Source organism: Molothrus ater, chromosome 17 (genome assembly GCF_012460135.2).
Source record: "Molothrus ater isolate BHLD 08-10-18 breed brown headed cowbird chromosome 17, BPBGC_Mater_1.1, whole genome shotgun sequence".
In the NCBI taxonomy this organism is placed as follows: Eukaryota; Metazoa; Chordata; class Aves; order Passeriformes; family Icteridae; genus Molothrus; species Molothrus ater.
Genome location: NC_050494.2, coordinates 9089166 through 9109442, shown reverse-complemented (window position 1 = coordinate 9109442; position 20277 = coordinate 9089166). Strand labels below are relative to the sequence as shown.

Below are 20277 nucleotides of genomic sequence, written 5' to 3'. Positions count from 1 at the left end.
GCCGGGCTTGCTGCTCTCGAAGAAGAAGAACGGCTGTTGTTTTATTTAATCATTATTTTTAAGTGTGCTCTTTGCTTCTTACCAGAGCACCATAAACATAGCTCTCTGTTCTTCGAGCAGCTCTTGTCACAAGTGGCTGACTCCAGCTAATAGTCTTCATCTCACTTGTGTGGGAGGATATTTTTTTTTTTTCCATAGGACAATAATTGCATCCACAAATGTGGGAGATTAAAACAGAATTAAGGACATAACCTTAGAAAAGATCCGAAGTGTTCGGATGTTTCCTGGCTGGATATTGGGGGGTGTATAACCCCCAAGGTCCTTTCTTCTTTCAGTCTACAATGACCTCCCAGAGTGACCCCACTAAAGCATTTGCCTCCTCACACTAATTCCCTGTTGCAGAGGATTTCTAGGGAATTCACATCCCAAATCCACCAGGAGCTGGTGCTCACTCAGCTTCCACCAGAGATGGGTCCCCCTCAGAATCAGGAGATCTTTTCCTGATGCAGGGTCTCAGTCAGCCTCAGGTGCTTGCAATGCATCCATAGCCAAGCCCTGGAATGCAACCTTCAGCTCTCACAGTGTCAGCACAGCCACACTTCCCCAGCCCTGGTCACACTTGGACACTCCAAAATGCTCCAAACCCCCTCCCAAATCCCACCACCCACAGCCATCACCCAAAAGACAGAGATTGCCCCCTCACATCTTTCATGTGCACTTTAGGTCACCTGAAGATTGCTCTGGTGGGAAATCCCAACTCCAACCCCCCAGCCCCCACCTAAACTTTGTCATTTAACTGTTCCATCTAATTAGTGGGAGTTTTGTGCCTGGCAACCCCACTCCTGGCCTTGAGCCCATTATTTTGATTCTCCTCTGCTTGCAGTTGGTCTGTGTAGCTCGTTTTGGGTATGTAGTTAGGATTTGAAAGAGGCTACTTTAAAAGAAATATGAAAAAATTAATTGTAGGAGTCTGGGCTGCCAACTGCAACCATGTGGGGTATGAGGAACAAGATGGACCCACCCTTGGGTCAACAGCTCCTGACATGCTGTGTCCTGCATTCTGGGTGTCCCATGATGGCCAAAAAAAATTGCAAAATGATTTCCTTGTCTGGGTTTTGGACTCAGCAATTTCCTCACCCTCTCCAGGCAGAGATGCCCAGGGCAGAGGGCAGGAGTACAGAGCACTCCTCAGCGTGGCCTGTGCATTCCTGAACTGATGAGAACTGGGAAGAAAGGGAGTCTTTAATAAAATATTCTGCTCCCTCCTTACCCAAGTAGCACCTGAATAGATGGGTGAGTCCCCCAAGGTCAGCTCACAGCCTTGCCCCCGGTGCCACGCAGGGATGTGCAAATTCTCTGTGCATTTTCCCCACTGTGTAATGTCTCTGTGTATTTTCCCCACTGTGTAATGTCTCTGTGCATTTTCCCACTGTGTAATGTCTCTGTGCATTTTTCTCACTTCAGCATGAGGAGGGGAACTGAGGATGGAGCACAGAAGGGTTTGCAGACCCAAGGGAAGGGACACCCCCTCTGCTGCCCTTCTGCAGCCCTTGTGACAAGTGTGCTCCTCACGTCACACTCCATCAGGAGCAAAAGGGGCTGCCTGGTTATGCCCTGAAAAAAAACCTGATCAGATGCAGCACAGAGAGCTTGTGCCTCACTGTTTTAAATGAGGTCTCACTGAACTTCTGGTGTGCAAAAGGAGACTGAACTGATTTACCTTTATTGACCTTTGCCAGATTAGATCCTGCAGTGGTACCAGCGATAGACGAGTGCAGCTGATTTCTAACACACAAGGCTTTGGATCTTGATTTGCACCTAAATGAAAGAGTACTTTCAAATGACAAACATCCCTGAGGACTAAATACTGCCTCTGAGCTGAGCCACCAGACATGCAGAGCACACACTCATCCCTGCAAACCTCTGTCTGCACAGGACACACACGCACAGCTCAGCCCCATGCCAGGAAAGAGATGATAAATCACAACCTTTTTCTAGTATCTTTTTTTTATTATTATTTTCCTATTCAGTTCCCCGAGCATCCCTGCTGCTTTGAATCCCTTTAAGTACTATAAAACACCTAAAAAAAAAAATAAAGAAGAAAAAGCATGTTCATAGAAGTTTCTGGTCCTTGTGCTGTGGGAAAGAAAGTGGGAGGATGCAGTAAAAGTGATAAAGATAAGGAAGGCACAGATATCTGATGGATCAAGTATTTCCTCTCCGGTCCCCGTGACCAGCTTACAAAGATGTATTAAAAACCAATCTGTCCACAGATTTGGGGTTGTGGTGGGCACACAGGGACTTCAGTTCTAGCACCACTGAGGAGCACCTCCAAAGAGCACCCAAACCAGCAGAGCTGCCTGCACAGCCCTGGTTTGGCTGCAGAGCACCAGGGAGCCACAAACACAAACAGCATTTTGCATCCACCCAAAACCCACAGCGTGGCCTCCCAGCCTAATTGACAGAAACCAGCAGCTCCCCTCCACTAATGAGAGCACCCATTACACCTAATAGCTGAGGTTCTGTCCAGGTCCTGTTACGTTTACACTCAAAATACATCTTCCAGCAAAGAGCCTTCTTGCAGGGAAAAAAAGGAAGAGGAGCATAATTCCAATTAAGCCCCTAAATGAGAAGAAAGTTGGAGAATGGAGGTCATGCTGAGGAAAATGGCTTTGAGGAATGGCAGGTGACTCTGGGGCCATGGGATGTGCCACTTGTCACCAATGGCTGGCACAGCCCAGCTGGAGATCCAGGGTGGCCACACTGTGCCTGGCACCCCAGCCCTGAGGTGCCTCTTGGTCTTTTTGAAGGCATCAGAAGATGGCTGGGGTTTCTTCTGGGCCTCCTGTTTCTTTGTCTTTTATTTTTCAGTGATTTCTCCAGATGTTTCCTGGTGCCACAGTGCACTTGAGGAAGGTTTAGCCTCTTAATGAATTGTTTTGGATGGGTGTCCAAGGGACAGTTCACACAGGGGCTGGTGGGTGATGACAGCAGTGCATGGGAAGAGGAGCAGAGTAGAACAGTGGGATCGAAGCAGCTTCAATTTGTCTCTACTTCCTGGGGGCTGTGGAAGAAAGAGGCACCTTGGCAGACTCTGGGCTGTCCCCATCGAGGGCAGAGCCCATCCCTGGGAGGCTGACAAGGGCAGGAGTGGTCCAGGGGCTGGGGGGCTCATAGACAGTCAGTGCAGAGGGTTCAATACAGGCAAAAGTACAGTGGTCCTGGGACAGGGAGTGGTACAGGAGGTGTGAGAGCAGGCACAGCACCAGGGGGTCTCATGGTGGCTCTCTGAGCCCTGTAGGGGTGGGTTGGACTGGCTGGTGGAGAGCAGGAGTGCAGGTCACAGGGCACCTGAAATGGCACAAGAAAGCAGAAAAGCTCTGTAAGAGCAGCTGGAGGCAGAGTGAGCTGTTTGTACCTGGCAGGTCTGGGACAGAAAAACCTTTAAACCCACGGTAATACTTTTCAGGGACCCTGTAAAGCCAGGCCTCATCAAGGATCTGAAACAATGGCAAGGAAAGGCAATTCATGTATCACCCTGCACTCTGTCACATTTCTGAAGCAGAGTCACTGTTTGAGTGGAAAATCTGTAAAGACCAAAACACCAAATCCTGCTGATAAACAGCCTGGCCAGCCTCCAGGCTTTCCCTTTCTGCTTTTTCCTGTGTTTATCAGCACAGACCAGCCTTTGCTTGCCCCATCCTTTAGCCTAACTTCCAGAGAATGAATGCTCCTCCTAGTACTGGCTGCCTGGCAGAACTGCACTCCTCTGCTCCTGTCCCTGAAGGAATCATTTGCAACACATAAAACCCATTCACCACCTTCTCCAGATTGGCAGGTGCCAGGGAGCTGTTCAGCCTCTCTGTCAAGGCTGCAGGGATCTCCATGGGAAGCAGGAGAAGGGAGCTCAGGCTGTGTTCCCTGTGCCCATGAGCACCTGGACTGGAGTCCTGGCCAGGACTGTGTCACCACTGAGAAGCAGTGGGAGTCCCCAGGCTGGCAGGGGCTGACAGGGGCTTTACACAGGCACCTCACAGCTGTGCTGCCCTGGCTTGGGCTCAACAAACAGAGGACTGGTGCGTTCAGGAGCGAGGAGCACGGTGACTCAGATGGGCAGGGGGAAATCTCTGCCAGTTTGTAAGCAAATGATGGATTGCTCCATCTGCCCAGATGTCCTTGTTCCCCAGGGGAGGAACCAGTCCATCCACTCCATCACTGAGCTTTGTGATATCCCTCCCCACAAAGGTCCTTCCAAGGCTCTTGGATTTGGGGTTATGACATTAAATGTTGTTAGAATAAACCTACCCAGAGTCCCAGGAGAATAAGCCCAGGAGACCTCACCCAAACCACCTGGTCCATCCTATACTTATGTCTTTCCCCATCTTTGCCAAACCAGTTCCTAAAGGACCTCCAGGAATGGATACGCCACCACGTCCCCAGACAGCCCATTCCAGTGAGTCACTAATCACTGCCAGCAGAAACAAGTGTCTAACCTGCTGCATTTAAGGCTATTACCTCATGTCCCATTCATCAGCTCATTGCTCCATCCTCCCTGCATGGGAACACTGCTGAGGTGTCCCCCCACACTGAGCCTGTGGGGCCCCAGCCCAGAACAAACACACTGACCTTACACAAGGAGGCAACATGGTCATCTTCTTCTCCATTTGTCCCCAATCTTCTTGCCCTGTCCACGTGAGCTGGTGCTCCTGTGGTGCCATCTCAGCTGGCTCTCTAGTGCATTCACCTGAGGGGGAGAAAACAGCAGCTCTGAGGGGAGTCTGCACCACTGCACAGGTAATCTTTAACCTGTCCCAAATGCAAGGATTCTTCACCACTGCACAGGTAATCTTTAACCTGTCCCAAATGCAAGGATTCTTCACCACTGCACAGGTAATCTTTAACCTGTCCCAAATGCATGGATTCTTCACCACTGCACAGGTAATCTTTAACCTGTCCCAAATGCAAGGATTCTTCACCACTGCACAGGTAATCTTTAACCTGTCCCAAATGCAAGGATTCTTCACCACTGTACAGGTAATCTTTAACCTGTCCCAAATGCAAGGATTCTTCACCACTGCACAGGTAATCTTTAATCTGTCCCAAATGCAGGGACTCTGCACCACTGCACAGGTAATCTTTGATCTGCCCCAAATACAAGAAGAAAATGTTGGCTCAAGTTTTCTTTGCTGAGGTTCATGACTCCATGAAAGACAAACATTGGGGCACCAAGTTTTACCTGTTTCCGTAGGGAAGTGACTGTCTTCTCCAGTCCAGCCACAAGGGACTCAAGATTCTCTCTGGAGGAAGAGCTTGGAGAAGGTGCCTCGTCTCTGGGGTTAGGGATAAAAAGTGAAAGGGGTTATGCAAACTGCAGCTTCCTGAGTGAGGGAATCATTTTGCCTTCTCCAACATCAGCCTCCAAGTGAGCATCAAAGGGAAGGGCCCAACTGCCAAAGAGCCCCTCAGCCCAGGAATTTGCACATCAGAGCTGGGCTCTGCACTCAAGTGTGGAGGACTGGCTGAGCTCAGCACCTCTCTACTGATCCACCCCTGACCCCAGATCTCTGCAAAGCACCAGATTCACAGACCTGAATGGACTGAGTTATTGAAACTTCCGTTCCATAAACTGGAGGTAGAAGGGGTGATACTGCACCTGGGCAAGGCAGGCTTGTGCTTTGCAGGGTTTTCCTCTGGGTAGCTGAAGCCAGGAGACCTCTTGCTTCGGAACCGCTGCGAAAGAGCCCTGAATTGCCCTCGTGTCCCGCAGTCTTGGGAAGGAAGGGAAAGTCTGCAGTGAGCACTGCTCTTTGAAACAGGACTGTGTGAGCTGCAGCAGCACAAGGCAGTGCTGCCCTCCTGCACCATCCACCCTGGACACATCTCTTGGGCCAGAGGGAAGGAGGCAACCAAGGTGTGGAAAAGGGTGTGCACCACTTGTGGATTACCATCTCTCAAATGGACATCTGAACCAGAATGCAGCCCAAGGGGACCATGGCAGGACCTGAGGTTTAGTGGCAGAGATTTAGGCTCCCAAATGAATCTGTGAAGTGACACATGGTGGGAATCATGTCCTGTTTCATTCTCTTCCTCAGCCAGAGACCAAAGCCCTCAGTGAGGTGGGCTTTCAGACAGATTAAATGAAGCTAACAGAGTTAATAGGCTTCCTAGACAGATGGCCAATATCCCAAACCTCTCGGGGTTTAGAAGAAGCATTTGGATATAATAATAATTAAGACATAATTAATAATTTGCTTTAACTTTTGATCAGCCCTGAATTGGTCAGGAGACTGGACAGGAGGATTGCTGCAGGTCCTTTACAGCTGAAATATTCTATTCTATTCTATTCTATTCTATTCTATTCTATTCTATTCTATTCTATTCTATTCTATTCTATTCTATTCTATTCCATTCCATTCCATTCCATTCCATTCCATTCCATTCCATTCCATTCCATTTCTATATTCAGTTCTCTTTGCACCCATTTGCTGACACAGGGGTCTCATGGTACAGCCAGAAATCGGCTACAATTCCATAAAAGCTGCTGTGGCACATGACAAATGCCACCCAGAGTGACACCCACACCAGTCAGTGCCAGAGCATCCTCTCCTTACCCTCACAACAGTCCTGCCACAGGCGGAGGTCCACGGCAGGGATCTCCTCACAGCTGACCATGCCCTGCAGGTATGATGCCACCTGGAACACGTCCCTCTGCAGCTGCTGGATGTGGTCACTGTTGTCACAGATGACACGAGCCAGGGACGCCTGTCTGATCTGAGTCAGCTGCGCCGGCGTGAACACTCCGGGGTTCTCATACCAAAATCTGCAGTGGGGTGTAATCACAGCATGACTCAGGAGTGGGGGAGGAGGGAGGAGTGAGTGAGTGAGTGAGTGAGTGAGTGAGTGAGTGAGTGAGTGAGTGAGTGAGTGAGGCTGGGAAAGGAAGATGAGCTCCCTGACATCTGTGTGGCAGCACCCACACGCCTCAAAATGAGCGTCTGCTCTGGTGTCAGGTGGCTGCAAACACAGATGGCTTTTTCTGAACCCACAAACCCCCGTGCTCCTGCCCTAAGTGCATCACCAGGCAAAGGTGTCTCGTTCACACAAGCAGCAAACAGGGATTAGAAAGAAGCTCCTGTGGACACTTTCTAGGATTTTCATGAGATACTGGGAACATCCTCAATGATTCCCAGTGTTCTGCAATGAAATGAGAATCATTAAATCAAGAAAGGACATCTTGATGGTAACTGTGACAAGTGTTCTTGCAAATACACTGGACAGAGAAGACCGTTCCTCATATCATAAGACAATAAATAAGAAAAAAAATCATATTCTGCTTCTTCCTGTAAGGCAAAAAACCTCCCAAAGAGAATACCAAAGGATTTGGGATGATTCCAATGGCAATACCTGTCTCCATCCCTCAGCCTTCTGAACTGAGTTGTTAACAGGCACATCAGCGTTGGTCCCACTCTGGTCCCAGGGACAAGATCCTCCACCATAAGTGCTGGAAACAGGTCAATATTTTTGGTAGTTCCATATAAACTGCAGGATAACAGATATTTTTTTAAAAAAGTTAAAAGGCTCTCAAAGAGTGGTGATAATATAAATCTGACACCAACATAGAAATTTGTATGTCAGGAACTCATCTGGACAATTTTTTTAATGGTTTTATCTAAAAGACAATAGGATAAAGACCTGTCTTGGAAGAGGCAGACAGGGCAGATAGGACGCAGTTTAATCTGACTGGAAAATAGCTCCAAGGCTCAATCTGCTCCCAAACTACACCACAGCAGTGCCTGACAACATTCCACCCAAAACCAGACTGATCACTTGGAGAAACTTCATTTGTCTAACCTCATTGTTAAACCACAGTTATTACCCTATCTTAACATCTGTGGGGGGCAATATGTGGGAAGGTTAATCCATGGGTGTACTGGAAGAAGCAAGAACTTTTCACTGACTGGTCTCCAGTAATTCTGATCCTTCCACATCCAGGCTACAGTACCTCCTGAGCTTTTCTCTGATCTCCAAGTTCTTTATCTCATTTCGGAGGTCCTCAAACTCCTGCGCTGAGGAGAGGTTGCAGAAGACCCTGAAGTCGTTGTAGGGTGGGATGCCATGGTCTCGCCCTCTCTGAATGTTAATAGCAGCCAAGTCCAGTGACACAGAGTGTGCCATGGAGAAGAGTTTCTCTGTCAGCTCCATGTTGAGGAGTTCAGAGGGCACCCGCATTTTCCCAGGAACCCCAAACAGCCCCCGGAGGAGGGGGTCGATCCCCCCTTCCTGCATGATCCTGAAAGGGGAGAAGAAGGCCTTGTGCAGGGGGATGTGGCCTTGTGGGATGGGCTGGAAGGTCTCGTTCAGCCGGTACAGGATGGGGTTGATCAAGGTGTGCCCAAAGCGGAATGCGGCCGTAGCAAAGGCGTTGAGAATCCCCGCGTTGACGTTGGGGTTGTAGCCTTTGTACTCACCCAGCATCTTCATCCCAGCCTCCCCGAGGACCTTGGGCAGCCACTGGGCATAGGTGATGTGCTGCATCTGGGCACCCACAATCTTCCTCGCCTCGTGGTACAGGAGGTCCCCGTCCCAGTGCGGGTTGAGGGCGGCCAGCTCGGCGGCAACGCGGTTGTGCTCCCTGAACCACAGCGTGTGCATGGCCGTGAGCCCCAGCTGCTCGTTGGCACGGTGGTCTCCTGCCAGGAAGCACGGCACGGGGCTCTCATTCTCATCCCTCATGCACTCCGTGGGTGGCCCCACAGCAAAGGGCAGGAGGTGCTTCCCTGAGCTGGGCACAACTTGCCCTCTCTTCAGGAGCCCTTTCTGGCTGCTCAGATCCCGCAGCTCCCGCGATTCCTGCTCCGTGCTGCCGTAAACGTTGGAGGCGTCAATGTAGGATGTCAGGTGGTTGATTTGCTCCCTGGCATAGACAGAGTTCATCAGCAGGGAGGTCATGCCGCTGCCACACACGGGGCTTGAGCGCACAAAGAACATGCAGCGCCCGTTCCGCACGCGGGGGTCGTTGGCAGGGACAGCGATGGAGAAACAGGGAGGGTCGTTGGTGCACACCTCGCTGCAAGGGGCTCCGTCTGAGAAACGGGACATGCTGATGGCTGCCACCGTCTGGTCCATGTCATGGTCCAGGAACTGGCCCCACTGCATGAGCATGTGCGTGAACTGGTCATCGGGGGTGATGGTCTCGGTCCCGATCATGGCGGTGGAGACAAGGCGAGGTAGAGGAAGGGGCAGATCCCTGGCATCTTCTGCCAAGGAAAACCCTCGGGGCAGGTTAAATCCATTCTGGTAGGCAGGTTTGAGGAGCCTCTGGAAGGCTGTGAGGGATGCACCCCACATGGGGTGCTGGAGGTTGTTACAGGAGCCGTCGTGGGTCCTGTACTTCTTGTGGAAGCAGATGTCGGAGCAGTTGGGCGTGCGGCGATGCGCGGAGCAGCCCGACAGGTTGGCGATCATGGTCAGGTAGTGAGGGGACACCAGGTCATTGTAGCGATAGCCTGCAGAGGGAAGGGCAGAGCACCAGGTCAGGCATCACCTGCAGCCTCCTGATTCCCACTGTGCCACGGAACAGCTCTGTGTGAAAACCCCTGGCGGGATGGGCATGGGACGGCCGGGTCTCTGAGCGTGGTGTTGCTGTGGAATTTATGGGAGGCAAAAGAAGCACAGGATCACATCTGACCCACAAAGCAAAAATGAAAGGGAAAAGAGTTTAACTGCACAGAGCTGGAAACCAGAAATGTTGTGACTGGCAGAGCCAACTGTGGGGGTGGTCTTGGTCCCTATTCTAGGTTTATTTTATGGCTTCCTGGGTTATTGCTGCCACCACGAGCTCTGTCACCCACCCAAGCTCTACGTGACGAGCAGCAGGAAGCCGTGGGTGACTGCCAGGGCACTGCTGGGCCGTGTGAAAGCGCTGAATGATGCTGCATTGTGTGGATGCTGACAGGGCAATGAGGAGGAGAGGCTGGCAGTCCAACCAGCCCAGACCAGACCTGCCGCCTGGAGAGGCATTCCTTGCACCCTGGAATACATCCAGGCAGGAAAAAATATTTACAGGCCCCAAACACACAATGCCTGCTACATGATGAATCACACGTACAGGTAGAAGCACAGAGTGTACAGGAATGTTTGTTGTATATCAAAGAAGTGCCAGCTAGGAAGTTTTGGGGTCCAGCTGCTGCATGATTAGACCCCATTAGTTATTTTTGGTGTTACACTGCTTTGTTGTTTGCTGTCTTACCTTGATAGAAGGAACCTGAGTTGCTGGGACTTACCTGAGTTTGTAGCTAAGAGGTGAAAGTAGTAGAGACAGAAAAGGGATATCCCACTTCCTCTGTAACAGCACCCAAATACCTCGGAGTTCACAGCACTGCTCTTGTTGCCATTTGGAGGGCAGGAAACATCTCAGACAATCTGTTGAGGGTCTGAACTTCAGACCCACAAGGATACTCCTTTATCAGTTAGATGGCTAATATTTTTTTAAGGAATAGGGCTTTTATAGCTATCTAAGAAACCTTTACCAAAACAGGGAATTAAAACATTTTCCTGGGTATCAAATTGGTTCAGTAAACTTAAGACCAGCCCTTCAGCTGTTAAGAAAGCCATGAGATATAGAAAGAATTGCCATCCAGACAACACATTTCTTGATATACCCAACATTTATCTGGATTTTTGATACACCACTGCACAGTTTAAACTTCCTGGATGTCTACATATCATTTTTCATTTCATCCTGCACACAAAATTAAGAAGGGAAATAAAATCTCTCCTACCTGTGACATTCATGTCCACAATCAGCCCTTGCTGCACGTGCTCCTGAATCAGCTGCAGGGTCCTTTCAAAGATCTCCCCTGCCCTGGCTGTCTCGATGGTGTAGGGGTCCCTTGGGTAGCGGAACAGAGCCAGGAGGTCATTGGGAGTCTTGGGGCGCCTGTTTCCAGGAATTAAAAGTGATGCAGGATCATTAAAATTAATCAACTCTGCCCAGGGCAGTGAGACCCTACAAGCAGCAAGAGTCAGGCTCTAAGCTGGTCTAGTGCTTGGCCCCCAAATTAGTGAATAAGACCAACGTGGCTTGTCTGCACATTGCAGATGATTAAAGAAAGGATATTTTTCCCCAGGAAAATGCACATATTTAATTCCCTCAGTTTCTCTGGGGTTTTTCTGTGATAGTAATTTATTTTTTCACTTTTCAGCAGCTGAAACCCAGAGGGTTTCTGGCTTAATACAAACTGTCCATCCTTCCAATAAAAACATATATTGGAGTAGAAAAGGATTGAATCATATTCACTCAAGAATTTATTTTTTATTGAGAAAATGGTTGGAATTTTTATATTATTTTTTTTGTACACCTTCCACAAAGTCAGTTGCATTCATAAAATGACTACTTTGATTATTTTCCTTTTTATTCACTATCTGCACAACCAGCTCCAGCTGACAAAATGCAGATAGAAGTGACATAAGAGATGATGCTCATGTATCTCACTTTTCCAGAATCCCAAATCTGTTGGGAAGCTCTATCACATCCTACATGGTGCCGGCTCAACCTCCGAAAAAATCGAAAAAATCCTGTATCTTTGCTTTGTGGGCTGCCAGTGCTAAAATGAGCGTTGAGAAAGCTTCATTTCTTGTGGGTTTTTATCACTTTTCTGCCTCAGGCCCCAGCTCCAGGCCCTTCCCACACTTACTTGCTGAAGAGCTCGGTTCGTGTGGAGTTGATGGCGTGGTCCACGCTGCTGATGGCCTCGCGCAGCGACGTGGCCACAAACGTGTCCCCGCTCCTCCCCACGTCCGTGGCTGCCCAAAGCACAGAGAAACAACAAAACGCCCTCAATTTGCTTCGATATTAATGGGCCCCCCCAGCTCAGGAAAATCTGTGCAGCAGCACCAGCTCCAGTGACCTTGCTGCAGAACAAAGAGCGTTTCTGTTTGTAATATAAACACCATGGATTTATTTTTTTATTCTGAAGAATGTGAACTGCCTGAAAAAGGAGGTGACTTTTTCAGGAGATGTCTGTGGGCACACATTCAGGCTTTTCTCCTGTACAGCTTTGCAAAAAAAAAGGCCTGTTTTGGTTAGTGGTTAAACTGCAAAAAGAAAATGTAAAAATCACAGTGGGTTAATCCAAAAGTATGTATTTGTTTCCCACAAAGGTACTTGCCAAATTAATGAAATGAATTTAAATATATTGCTCATGTATTAATTTTCTGTTTGTGGAAGACTTTACTTATTAATTATTTGTAGTATTTAATAGATTTTTATTATAATAATAGTTCAAACTTAGTGTTAACACATTTTCTACATCATTTTAGATAAAAATACCAAAGTTGTTGTTGGAATACCTTCAGAAGTAAAGAAATCACTTCTTTAAAATTACTACAGCATGCATTTTTAAGCCAGGGCCTTTGTCACAGCTGAACAAACCAGTTCCCAGTTGGCTACTGGTGTATGCTACAGCCAGCTGGTGAACGAGGCACCAATCAAGAATAAACCACAGAAATTATCTCAGGAATTATTTCAAACAACAAACACACTTCTGACCATTTTCAGCTCCTTGCTTACAGCCCCTTTATGGAAAATGTTACTTAATTCATCTAATAAGCGACTAAGTGGCTATTGCTGGAACAGCTCTTTCTTATGTTTTAAACTTTTTTGCTTGCCTTTGATTTCTTGTCTCCTTTGCCAGTTTTCTTACCCTCTAAGAGGTACAATTTCCCTTCTGACCTCTGGTTTGACCAGCAGAGGAGAGCTACTCCTCCTTGTTCATTACAGCTTCCCTAACGCACAGAGCAGGAGATTGAAAACCAGACCTAGTTCCCATTCCCAAGAGCGGTGCACGATCTAAGGTTGCACTTGATGATCCTGAAGGTCTTTTCCAGCCTCAGTGATTCTGTGAGTCTATGATTCTATGGCTGAGCAGACATTTAAACCCCTGCATTTGCAGTGACAATGTTGTTCTGCTCCTCCCTTCCCTGGCATGCAAGGTTTTGGTCAGATGATGATTTGTGAGCACATTGGCACATTTTAATAAGTTTCTCCCTCCCAGCAGAGGCAATAACTACATGGACACTGACAGCTGGGCTTGCAGGAGGAGGTTTAAAACAACACCTTTGGCTTTGCAGGGAGCAACTGCAGCTCAGCTGAGCAAACAGCGAGGGGCAGCTGGGAGATGCGTGGGCTTTCCCAACGAGGTGACTCCAATCCAAAAGGACCTGTCTGCAAAGAAGCTGAAGAAATCATTTCTTACATAATTATCTGCTCAAAGTGTAGCTGCCAACAGAGCACAGCAGGTCCTTGCATGGGAGCCAGAGAAGGCTCAGGGGGAGATACAGTACCGGTGATGGTGAGCTGCATGGCACTCGAGGTGAAGCCAAAGGGGTTCCTTGCTATGCACTCGTATCTGCCCTGGTCAGCCACGCCCAGGTCCTGAATGGAGAGGGTCCCATCCTGGCTGATGTGGAACTTGCCACTCTCTGTGATCTGGATGCCCTCCTGTTGCACCATCAAAAGACAAGAAGCTGTGTTAGAGCACGGAAAGCTTCCCACCAGCCCAGCCTTCAGCCTGCTCAGCAAACAAAGGGATGGATGTGATGAGCAAATGTGGCCACCAGATGTTAGCATTGCTCTTCCAGAGAAACCAGAGACAAGTCCAAAGGCACCTGTTCCTGATGGCACCCACAGTGAGGAGGTCCCTGCTCAGCTCCTTTCCCTGGCCCAGCTCAGGTCATCCCCACAGGACACCCCACACAGACACCCCACACAGACACCCCACACAGACACCCCATACAGACACCCCACACAGACAGGCTGGCTGGAACAAGTCCCAGGCCCTGATGCTCCCACAGAAGTTTCATAGCACAGAATTAAGTTGAAATATTTTCAGTTTTAGGACAACCTGAAACTGATGGATTTTTACTGACCTTAACCTGCAAATCTTTTATTTTTTCTGGCTCTGACAGCATCACTCAAACCCATTCTCTCAGCCTGGCTGGTGACCGACGTGACTTTAGGTTTTATTTTTTTATCTTCCTGCTTCTTAACATCTTTCTGCTGCCCTGTCACAACCTAAACTTGCTCTGCTGCCCTCTCAGGCCCTTTCCTTTTGCTCCCACTGCTGGTTGAGCCCACAGAAAGCTGCAAAGAGGGAAAGTTGGTTCATCTCCCACCAGACTTTTGTGGAGGAAGTGTCGCTCAAGGATTTTCTGTGCCTGACTGTGCTCAAAGGCAGGGCAGGTAACAAGGAAGGTCCCAAGTGTTGTACTACACCATAGCAGGAAAAAAGTCAGGAGAACTTAAGCTAATGAATTTTGGAAAGAGCAGCCAGGCTGTTGTGTGATTTTGAGGGATCACAACTTTGCCCCATGATCCCCAGCTGGAGCCAACAAGCATCATCCAGTACCATCAGCAGAAATCCTGGATACAAGGACAAACTACTTAGAAAAAAATCTATTTTCAGGGTTGCTTTTTTTTTTTTTTCTTCCAGGGATGGTCAATCAAGTTTTTATATCATCCTGGAATGTCACAAGGCTTCAAGTAACTCTTTTGGAAGGAAGAAAAGGAGAATACTTGCTGCAAGGCTTTGAGCCTGAGAAACTGCAATGCTCTCTTAAAAACCCCAAATCAGTGGAAATGTTGGTCCTTATCCACGTGTATTGCATAACTAATGAAACTGGGAGAGGTGTTGAAGGAGAGAGTTGTTTAATTCTCCCCTAGAGGAGCTGTCTCTCTCCCCAGTGATGTGAAATCCCCACGTACCTTGACCCAGGTGATGGTGGGCCTTGGGTCTCCCTGGGCAGTGCAGGAAATGGAAACGTCCTGGCCTGTCTCTGCCACCAGGTCTTGGGGGGGATGGAGGAACACTGGGATCACTGTGCAACACAGGGAAAAAATGCGAAGAAGAAGGAAGAAAGTGAAGAAGAACAACCTACCTCTGCCCTAAAACCTCCATCTTGCTTCATATTTATTTCTATATTCTAAAACCCCAAACTCTAAGTTCTCCACCTTGTAATATTACACCCTTCTAACCAACTACACACCCATAATCCCAGTGCTATCAACCAATTTTGGAAGCCTTCTCCACAGCCTCAGGTTGTTGAGGTGTTGGGAGGGTCCCCAGGATGAGGTGAGAGATGAGAATTTCTCAGAAGCTGATGTATTATATATTATATTATATTATATTATATTATATTATATTATATTATGTTATGTTATGTTATGTTATGTTATATTATATCATACATAAGGTATACTAAAAAACTATACTAAAGAAAGAGAAAGGATGCATCAGAAAGGTAGAAAAGAATGATGATAAAAACCCATGGCACACTCAGCAAGTCTGACACAGCTGGCTGTGATTGGCCATTAATTAAAAACAATTCACATGCTGGGTAAACAATTCTCCAAATCACATTCCAGAGGAGCAAAACATGGAGAAGCTGAGGCTTCTCGTCTTGCCAGGAGAAGAAATCCTGGTGAAGGGATTTTTCATAAAATATCACAGCGACAGTAAGTCAAATGCGGTCTTCTCTTGCGGGTCTGCGCCTTTCAGCACAGAAAGCTTAACATTCTCAGCATCCAGGGTTCCAACAATTTACCACAAAAGCAATGTCCCAGCTCTGCCAGCCCAGCTCACCTCGCGGGGTCACGGAGAGCTGCACGGGGATGCTCGTGCCGCCGATGGCGCTGATGGCGTGGCACTCGTACTGCCCGTGGTCGTGCAGGGCCACCCGCCCCACGCGCAGCGTGCCCGTGGCCAGCACGCTGTGCCGCCGGTCGCTCGGTAAGGGCCCGCCTGGAGGATCAAGCAGCTTGTTAATTCCCTCATCCCACTGATGCCAGGACAATTTTTGCTTTGGTGTGCTCTTTGTAGCTATCCATGGCTCTGGAAGCGGTTGTTGGATAGTTATAAAGTTTCCTAACGCCAACGCTTTTCCTGTCAGACAAATTCCTGACGGCTGGTTCTGATCTTGCTTCTTATGGGAATCAAGGACAAGACACTTTCCCAAGACACCTCCCCAAGACACTTTCCCAAGACACTTTCCCAAGACACCTTCCCAAGACACCTCGTGCATAAGACATGAACAATTAGCAGGGACGGAGGCTTCACAAGGGGTTGAACCAAGAGGGGGAATAACTTCATTGCTGCACGGGGATGCTTGTGCCGCCGATGGCGCTGATGGCGTGGCACTCGTACTGCCCGTGGCCGTGCAGGGCCACCCGCTCCATGCGCAGCGTGCCCGTGGCCAGCACGCTGTGCCGCCGGTCGCTCGGCAAGGGCCCGCCTGGAGGATCAAGCAGCTCGTTAATTCCCTCATCCCTTCAATGCCAAAATGAGTTTTGCTTTGGTGTGTTCTTCATATCTATCCGTGGCTCTGGAGGCTCTTGTTGGATTGTTATAAAGTTTCCTAACGCTAGCGCTTTTCCTGTCAGACAAACAAATTCCTGAGGGCCGGTTCTGATCTTGCTTCTTAGGGGAATCAAGGACAAGACACCTTCCCAAGACACTTCCTTGTGTATTAGACATGAACAACTAGCAAAGAGTTTCAGAAGGGGTTGAACCAAGAGGGGGAATGACTTCATTACCTGTGTTTCCAACTGGGGATTCTTGTCAATGATGAGAATTTGCTGAAGTTATAAAACTGTACTTGCCCTATGTCACATGTGCTTTGGCACGTGTGCATTTTCAGAACTTCTCAGCATGCAATTTGCCATATTTGCACCTGGATGCCTCCAGTTAAAGACCTGCTTTTATATTACTTCCTATATTAATATTGTCACAAAAGTGTTTTGTGTTGTTTCTAGATTTTGAAGGCATAACCATCACTGTAGGGGTCTGTGTGATAGTCACATATTTTATTTCCTTCCCAGCATCAATTGCCCTGAAATATCACCTTTACACACTGAATTGTCTTGTCTGATCAGCTGGGAAGAGCTGGAACCCTTTTTCTTTCCTCCTAAGTATTTTCTTAGAGCAACCTGCAGATTTTTTTGACGCTTGATGGATAGCAAATCACTCTTCAATTATCCAAACTCTCTGTTTCATCAAATAAATGGGAACATTTGGCATTGTCTTTCTAAATTTTTTGGTCTGATTTTTTGGTCTGGAAACAGTTGTTTCAATAATTTCTGTATTTCAGGAGAAAAGCTAAAAACTAAACAGCTTTGACAAACCCAAATAAAATTATCAAAATTTGTCAGGCTAGCAACTTTTTTTTTTATATACTCCATTTTCCTCCATTTATTCATCCTCTACTTATTTATCCCAATATGCTCTCAAAAGTGGCTTTGAGATGAACAATGCGCATCTCATTGCTCCCTTCCTCTTGCCTTGCTTTCAGCATGTGAAAGCACTGTAAAGCTTCATTGGGTTTTTTTTATTTATGGAGTGCTGAGTACAGACCTGGTTACAAAGCAGTTATGAACCTCACTTCTTGTCACTGTGCTCCTTTCCATGTGCCTAAGATATATTTTCTGGGAAGTGGAAGAAAACAGGTTAAAGGAGATGGAGAACATGCTGGCAGAGCAGAATTTCAGCTGGTCCTTCTTAACTCCGCATCAGGGCCATTGCTGTGGAAGCTGGAACACAATACCCACAAAATCTCCACAGCCCTAAACCATTAATTATGGCTTGTGAAGCATAAGGAAAAGTTGGAGGACCTCTGGGCCAAGTATTATTGGCTTCTGTCCCAGAAAGTGTTGGATGAGATCAGTTCAGTGGAGCCAGCATTAACAATTATTTGAGACTTTAAAAGTTCACCACCACCTGTTGTCCCAAAATCTTTTTTCCTAAGCTATGAGAAAACTCTGAGGTGTGCCAGTGAATGGTGCCCTTCTGCAACGTGCACCACAGGGGCAGCAAATCAGGGACAATGACACAGAGCTGGCACATGGTGGTACTGCAGAAGGAAGGGGTGGAATCATCATCCCCAGAAGTGTTAAAAAAAAGAGTGTAGATTTGGCATTAGATTTGGCATTTAGGGACATGGTTTAGTGGTGAACGTGGCAGTGTTGGGTTAAAGGCTGGAATTCATGATCTTAGAGGTCTTTTCCCACTCAAACAATTCTGTGATTGATATCCACTGATTTGGAGTGTCCAGATCGTGCCTTTTCAGAGGAGGTGGGAAGCCACTGCAGGAAGAAGTGTAATGCTTTCCATGGGTTTCATGCTGATGAAAACCATCACACTCCTTCCTAGTGACAGAGACCCAAGATGCTCCTTCCTCAGTGCTTAACACCATCCTTGGTGATCTGCAACACACCTCCTTGTGGGACTGGGTCTGTGCTGGTCACAATTTGTCCTGTGCCAACACTGCAAGCCACCACCCTGGACCAGCAGCTCAGCTGTTCCCACCCACACCCTGTGGATGATGGCATGGGAGAGAGAAGCCACAAGTCAAGTGAGGCAGTACCTGCCCTTGTCCAGGTAATCACTGGGGGAGGGTGACCCTCAGCAGAGCAGGGGAAATCCACACTTTGTCCCTCAGTTACTGTCTGATCCGTGGGAATGACGAGAAACCTGGGAGAATCTGGAAGGGAAAGCAATGACTGAGCAGCAGGAAACACTCAGGGAGTTCATGGGAGCAGAACCAGCCACAAGACTCAAACACTCCCCACTGACCAAACACTGCGTCCCAGAAATGTCCCAGAACCCTCCCAGGATCAGCCTGGGAGCCCTGACCTTGCACTATGATCCTTGCTGTGGCCTGGATGGATCCCTCAGAGTTGCTGGCATTGCAGTTGTACTGCCCCTGCTCCGAGAAGGTGACGTTCTGGATGAAGAGTCCTCCAGAGCTGGTGATGGTGAAACGGGAATCCTGTGGCACAGGAGAGCCCGTGCCAAGGGTCCAGCTGATGCGGGGCTGGGGGTGCCCAGAGACCCCACACTCCAGGGTGACACTTTCCCCAACCAGCACTTCAGTGTTCTGTGGCTGGATCACAAAAGTGGGCTTGGCTGGAAGGAAAGGAGAGCTTTAGGAGCCAGCTCTGCTGCCTGCTCACTGATGGGCAGAAGTTGCTTGGACTTCACTGCAACCCAGCAACCCACCCTGGTTCTACCCTGACATCCAAACCTTCACTGTGAGCAATGCCCCACCATCTTCCTACACCTCCTCACACCCACTCACCCAGTCCTGGAGCATCCCCACACCCATGTTCCCTTCACCCTGGGGAAGAATTCAGAATTCATCCCAGACTTCAAACTCCCTCCCCAGTCCCAATTACCTTCAATCCCTCAGTTCCCCTTTTCCCGCTCCAGTGGGAACCCCTGAAGCTCAGGCCTCACTTGCCTGCCTCCTCTCTCCCCCAGAACACCAACAACACCTTGACGTACACAAAGCTGGGACTGACTCTGATTTAGCTCCATTCCCATCTCCAGCCCCCCAGGCTGTAAAGGGGTGCACAAAGCTCAATTACACGGGGTGCCAAAATAGCGCAGCACGACCTCCTGTGTCTTGACCTCCCCAGCAATGTTCTTGGCCATGCACTGGTAGACGCCTTTGTCCGACTCCTTGGTGTTCTGGATCATCAAGGTACCATCTTGCAACAGGTTCAGGCGGTTGTCATCTTTCATGTCAATCTTATTACTGAAAAAACAGCCACAAACGGGCAAAATCTGAAAGGAATAAAGACTGGTGGTCCCCCCACCCCGGGGGGACTTGGGGGCTTTGCATTGCAGTAAGTTGGTGTTTCTGGAGCTATTCTGAGACTTCATGAAATTTCCAGCAAGAGTTCTGACTCACAGCACTGAAGTGCAGCTCCAGCTCTGATTTGCTCCCTGGGTGAGTTGTTTTTTCTCTCCCCACTGATTGCACAGGACATTTACAGCCCATCAGGAGAGCACTCTGTTCCCGTGTCACTGCCACTGTCAGGGCGTCCTGGCCCGGAATGCCTGTTCCTCTTACTCACTAAGTGCAAATTTAACAATTAATTAATATTGTTCTTGTGTGCAGCCATTGCTATTCAAACTCCAGACTCAAAGGCCTGAGAGGAGCAAAAAGCTCTGAGAAGTCACCATGGGACCCCAACACAGCTTGGACTCCAACCCAGCCCGAGAGCTGTGAAACATCTTCCTTTTCTCTGCAGTGACCTGTGGCTCCTGGATCCCAGCCCGTGGCAGAAGGTCCCAGTGCTGCATCCCATTTGTCCCAGCACAAAGGAATCTTGGATGGTTGCAGATGATGGAAAGGGAAGAAGGGACCTCTCTCCCCCTAGGACAAAGGCTGAACCCACTATGCAATCTAATCTGCTTGCTGGGCATTTATTTAATTCCC

General features: G+C 48.5%; 1 protein-coding gene across 1 annotated transcript in view; it reads right to left on the bottom strand.

The window, feature by feature from the left end:
- Nucleotides 1–2537: 2537 nt before the first annotated feature.
- Nucleotides 2538–20277, bottom strand: part of LOC118694516 (peroxidasin homolog) — a 42766-nt gene continuing 25026 nt past the window's right edge. Inside the window, exons 9-23 of the mRNA XM_036395629.2 lie at nt 19421–19590; nt 18687–18959; nt 18418–18534; nt 15642–15800; nt 14765–14877; nt 13345–13501; nt 11697–11805; nt 10782–10939; nt 8003–9506; nt 7405–7539; nt 6612–6820; nt 5654–5768; nt 5237–5330; nt 4627–4744; nt 2538–3351 (exon numbers count right to left, since the gene is read on the bottom strand). Of these exons, the coding sequence (XP_036251522.1) occupies nt 4649–4744; nt 5237–5330; nt 5654–5768; nt 6612–6820; nt 7405–7539; nt 8003–9506; nt 10782–10939; nt 11697–11805; nt 13345–13501; nt 14765–14877; nt 15642–15800; nt 18418–18534; nt 18687–18959; nt 19421–19590 (3409 nt within the window). The 3' untranslated portion in view covers nt 2538–3351; nt 4627–4648. The remainder of the gene's footprint in view (nt 3352–4626; nt 4745–5236; nt 5331–5653; nt 5769–6611; nt 6821–7404; nt 7540–8002; nt 9507–10781; nt 10940–11696; nt 11806–13344; nt 13502–14764; nt 14878–15641; nt 15801–18417; nt 18535–18686; nt 18960–19420; nt 19591–20277) is intronic.